The following is a 5,327-nucleotide window of genomic DNA, read 5'->3' on the forward strand; positions in this document are numbered from 1 at the left end:
AAAAAAAAAAAAAAAAACCTTATCACCCCTGTTAAAAACATCTGGATTGTGTCTTTCTGGGCACTGTGACCTATGTGTCTATGTTGCAGTAAATATTGAATAAGATCTGGCACATTCCCACTCCAATGCTGGCACTGGTGGGCCACAACACTATAATCTGGCAGGGTCCAGCCTGTTTTGTCCCACACTCCAGTAACCAAATGATCCTCCCACCTCATGGTTAGATATCACAATACCAGTAACCCAGTAAAATCAAAACTCCTAAAGCTTATAGTTAACCAGTCAGATTATGTATCAATAAAATTACAGTTTACAAGATACCAATACAGTAATTCCAGAGTCAGTTGATAATGATAAAAGCTTCCTTATGATATCATAGCTACCTGTGGCTGGTTCAAGCCATGCTGGTTCACATCTGCCTCCATTCTCCTTCTCCCTTTCTCTCCTTTGAGATGCTGTCTCTTCAACTCTTAGCTCAGACTCCCTTTTCCCTGTCCAATCACAGGCCTCCTCTGCACTAATTGAACAGGAAAAATCCTGCAACATGTCTGTGCTTATAACAATAATACGTTGTTTTGATTACTGTCATATTATTCTGATTACATAGCTTTGGAATAAGCTTTGAAATCTGGATATGTGGATTTTCCAATTTTAGGTTTTTTCATTTTCTTTTCAAAATGTTTGGCTGTTTGTCCCTGGTATTTTACAATGAAGTTTTCTTTGTACAGTCTTGTTTTACTTATTGAGATTATTTGTTCATATAACCATAATTTAATGTCTTTAGGGTTTTTTTTTTTTCTGAGACAGGGTTTTTCTGTATAGCCTTGGCTGTTCTGGAACTCACTCTGTAGACCAGGCTGGCCTCAAACTCAGAAATCCACTTGCCTCTGCCTCCCAAGTGCTGGGATTAAAGGGGTGTGCCACCATTGCCCGGCTAATGTCTTTAGTTATTTTATTTTTTGTTTTTTCTGCTTGAGTCAAACTCTTTTGAGTAAATAGATTTTAAATCCTTTCTTCTGAGTTTTCAACTTGCTTTTCTCAAGTCCAGGTACATATGTCTGACTCTAGTTAGCATTTCCTCTAGTGTGAGGTCTCAGGTAAGAGCACCTCTCTTCCTGACTTGTTTCTATACCTTTAACTGGATTTTCATCTAAATTAGTCTAGAGATGTTTTTCTGCTTTCTTTTAACTAAATTAACAACCTTAGCTACTCGAGCCTTTTCAGTTAAACTTTTGGATTTTTTTTTTCCTTTGTGTCTCTCTGTGTATCATGAACTTTTCTTGTTTTTCATGTGCTCTTTAACTTTTAGGACTGAGCTGGAAAACATTTACAAAGATTTGGACTGAAAACTCATTAGAAAATTCATAGCATTGTCCTATTAAAAGTCTGATGACAACATTTTTAATATTTTACTCATTTTGACAAAAAGTATTCAAGTGTTTTACATAGTATTATTATAATAGAAAATGTTCCTAAGTATCTGAAATAAGACTCTGCTGAGTTCCAGAATGTTGTCACTTTTACAAAGAAGCTAAATCACTGTTAAGATCCAGAAACTCAGAAATTAGTTTGGATAGCTGATATTCCTATTTGGTCAAAATAGGAAAGACCAGTGTGAGCTAAGGAGCATTTGATGATGACAGAGTTGGCAGAAAAGTATACAGACTATATCCCTAATGTTTTCCTATTCTTGGATTCATGTTTATTTGTTTTTATTGCATTCTTGGGTTACTGTTATTGCAGAATAATAAAGAGCTGCTAGCTCTCATGCTTCACAACATTGCCCTTTCATTGTTTCCTATGGTTTGGTCTTATTTACAGGACCTCCTCCTATCCCTGCAGAACCTGTTGTTACTCCTGAAGCAGCATATGTTTCAAAAGTACAATATGGTAGGTAAAGTTCTGTTTAGAAAATTAACCCATTGAAAAATTAAAATGCACAGATATGAAGATATACCTTAACATTTTATTCAGACTATTCATACTTCTATTAAAAGAGAAGTTTCCCCTTAAAAATTGCTTGTAGGAAGATAAATGAGGTTGGAGAAAAAAGACTTAAAAAGGGATTTAAGCCAGTTCTGACGGTATGGCTATATATAAATCCTAGCTGTTCTGTGAGCTGTGGCAGGAGGATAGAAGATTCAAGACTTGCCACTCCATCAAACATCCTGTCTGTCAGTTTAGTGAGTCTTGTCTAAAAATATAAGAGGGATCTTAGGCATAGCTTGGTAGTAGAATACTTGCCTACATGGTGTAAGAACTTTGGCTCAGTTGTCAGAATGACACAAAATAGTTGGGAGGGCATGTCCTTTTAATAAGGAGGTAGATTAATAGGGCATGTACATGTTATACATATATACATGCAGACAAAAATAGGAAAATACATCTTTAAAAATCATATATATGTGTGTGTATATATCCAGTTGAGTTTATATGTGACCAAAGACTAATTAATTCTCATTATACTTTAATTTCTTCATTTTAAAAATTGCTGTTAAAGCAATTACCTCATCAAATTATCATGAGGACTGGATTGATAGGCATAAAATAAATACATGAGTAACTGGTACACAGCAAATCCTCATTACATTAGAACTTTCATTGTTTTATTGTGACTCTATCACATTCAGTATTGTAGCAGTGTGTCCTTGACTGGCACACCATCATCTCCCAGAAGGCGGGAGGACATTCTTAACTTGTCTGTTGATGAAGTTTGAGAGATACTTCAGATTTCATGGTATTTGTAAAGTGAAAAGTTTCACGGTTTTTATTTAGTCAGGCTTGCGTTTTTCTAGTCGGCCTTACTGTTGTATTCATCTTCCTAAGACAGACAAAAATCTCAAGATGTTTTTGCATGGACAGACTGGGAAAATAAGCATATTTAAAGGACAAAATCCAACAAGAGATAGGTATAGCCACTTGACCTCAAAGGTATAAGGATTCATGAATAGCCTCGAGGGCTCAGTCTACACGGGTTATTGCATAATGTTAGAAGAAGTTTTACCAATCCAATCAGTCTCTATAGATGTATGTAATGACCAAGGGGTTAAATTTCAAACAACAATCTAGATAATATTACCCTGGGAAAACGGGTTATAGTATATGAGTCAGAAAGGATACAATTTAAAATATATTGTAAAAATAAAGTCCAGTTTGGGAAGTTGAGTTTTGGAGCCAAGTGTCAGAAAAAGGGGAGCAAACAAATAAATGTATGATGTTAAAATAGGAGTCAAATGTTAAAGCAAACAAATGTATGATGTTAAAATAGGAATCAAATGTTAAAGCTTTTGAAAAATAAAAAAATTTGAGACCCACAAAATTTTACTGAGTACTTTGTGTTGGGCCAGTTATCAAGGTCGTCAGTAGTTTACAGCCTATCTACTTTGCAGAATATTTTAGTGGACTATATCTGCATGAGAATAGTATTATGTTGTCTCTGAAAATCCAGGTTATTCATGACAATGGGGTTCACTTGAAATTAGCAATTTTGACTTGTAGTCAAAGAAGTGGTATAGTAAGACTGGAGAGGTGGTTCAGTAGTTAAGATCTCCTACTGCTCCTATAGAGGACCTCCATTCAGTTCCCAGCACTCAGAGCAGGCCACTCACAACTGCCTGTAACTCCAATTCCAGGAGGATTTGACATCTCTGGTTCCTACGGTTACCTGCACTCACATATACACCCCACACCCACACACACTTATACATACGTGATAAATATGCTCTGGGAGAATTTGACATCTCTAGTTCCTATGGGCACCTGCACTTACATACACACCACAATGAATTGCTTTATCTCAGGAATGCAAAGTTGGTGGTTCAATATACGAAAATCCATTAATGTAACCCACTATATAAACAAACTCAAAGAAAAAAATCACATGATCATCTCCTTAGATGCAGAAAAGGCATTTGACAAAATACAACACCCCTATGTTAAAAGTATTGGGGATATCAGGAATTCAAGGCCCATACCTAAACATAGTAAAAGCAATTTACTGCAAACCAACAGCCAATATTAAATTAAATGAAGACACACTTGAAGCAACCCCCCCCCCTTAAAATCAGGACAAGACAAGGATGCCTTCTCTCCCCTTATCTATTCAATATAGAACTGGAAATGCTAGCTAGAATAATAAGACAACAAAAAGATATCAAGGGGATACAAATTGGCAAAGAAGAAATAAAAGTATCACTATTTGCAGATGATTTGATAGTATACATAAACGACCCCAAAGTTCTACCACAGAACTTCTCCAGCTTATAAACAGCTTTAGCAAATGGTCTGGATATAAAATCAACTCAAATCACTAGCCTTCCTTTATACAAATGATAAACAGGTTGAGAAAGTAAGTAGGGAAACAACTCCCTTCACAATAGCCACAAATAATATAAAATACCTTGGGGTAACTCTAACCAAACAAGTGAAAGACCTGTATGACAATAACTTCAAGTCTCTCAAGAAAAAAATTGAAGATGTCAGAAAATAGAGAGATCTCCCATGCTCTTGGACTGGCAGAATTAACATAATAAAAATGGCCATCCTACCAAGGGCAATGTATAGGTTCAGTGCAATCCCCATCAAAATCCCAACACAATTCTTCAAAGACATGGAAAGACCAATTCTCAAATTCATCTGGAAAGGCAAAAACACAAAACAAAACAAAAAAGAAAACAAACAAAAAGCCAGAATAGCCAAAACAATTCTTAGCAATAAAAGAACAGCTGGGGAAATCACCATCCCTGACCTCAAGCTTTACTACAGAGCAATAGTGATAAAAAACTGCATGGTATTGGTACAGAGACAGACCCATTGATCAATGGAATAGAATTGAAGACCCAGAAATAAAACCACACACTTAGAGACACTTGATCTTTGACAAATATGCCAAAAATATACAATGGAAAAAAGAAAGCATCTTCAATAAATGGTCCTGGTCTAACTGGCTGTCTGTATGTAGAAAAATGAAAATAGAACCATATTTGTCACCTTACACAAAGCTCAAGTCCAAGTGGATCAAGGACCTCAACATAAAACCAGATACACTGAATCTAATAGAAGAGAAAGTGGGAAGGAGCCTTGAACTCATTGACACAGGGAGAAGTTTACTAAACAGAGCTCCAATGGCCCATGCTCTAAGCTTAGGAATTGATAAATGGGACCTCATGAAACTGGGAAGTGTCTGTAAAGCAAAGAAGATAGTCAATAAGAAAAATTGGCAATCTACAGATTGGGAAAAAACTTCACTAACCCCACATGCGACAGAGGGCTAATATCTAAAACATATAACAAACTCAAGAAGCTAACCACCAAAAAAAAAAAAAAAA

At 35.9% G+C, this 5,327-nt stretch overlaps 1 protein-coding gene across 2 annotated transcripts in view; it reads left to right on the forward strand.

Annotated features, from left to right (window-relative positions):
- Adad1 (adenosine deaminase domain containing 1) overlaps positions 1–5,327 on the forward strand; it is a 41,578-nt gene that overhangs the window by 4,475 nt on the left and 31,776 nt on the right. For both annotated transcript variants that reach the window (XM_031376645.1, XM_031376644.1), the window contains exon 5: positions 1,822–1,890. In XM_031376645.1, the coding sequence (XP_031232505.1) occupies positions 1,822–1,890 (69 nt within the window). The remainder of the gene's footprint in view (positions 1–1,821; positions 1,891–5,327) is intronic.

The sequence above is a fragment of the Mastomys coucha genome, unplaced genomic scaffold (assembly GCF_008632895.1).
Source record: "Mastomys coucha isolate ucsf_1 unplaced genomic scaffold, UCSF_Mcou_1 pScaffold17, whole genome shotgun sequence".
NCBI classification, from domain to species: Eukaryota; Metazoa; Chordata; class Mammalia; order Rodentia; family Muridae; genus Mastomys; species Mastomys coucha.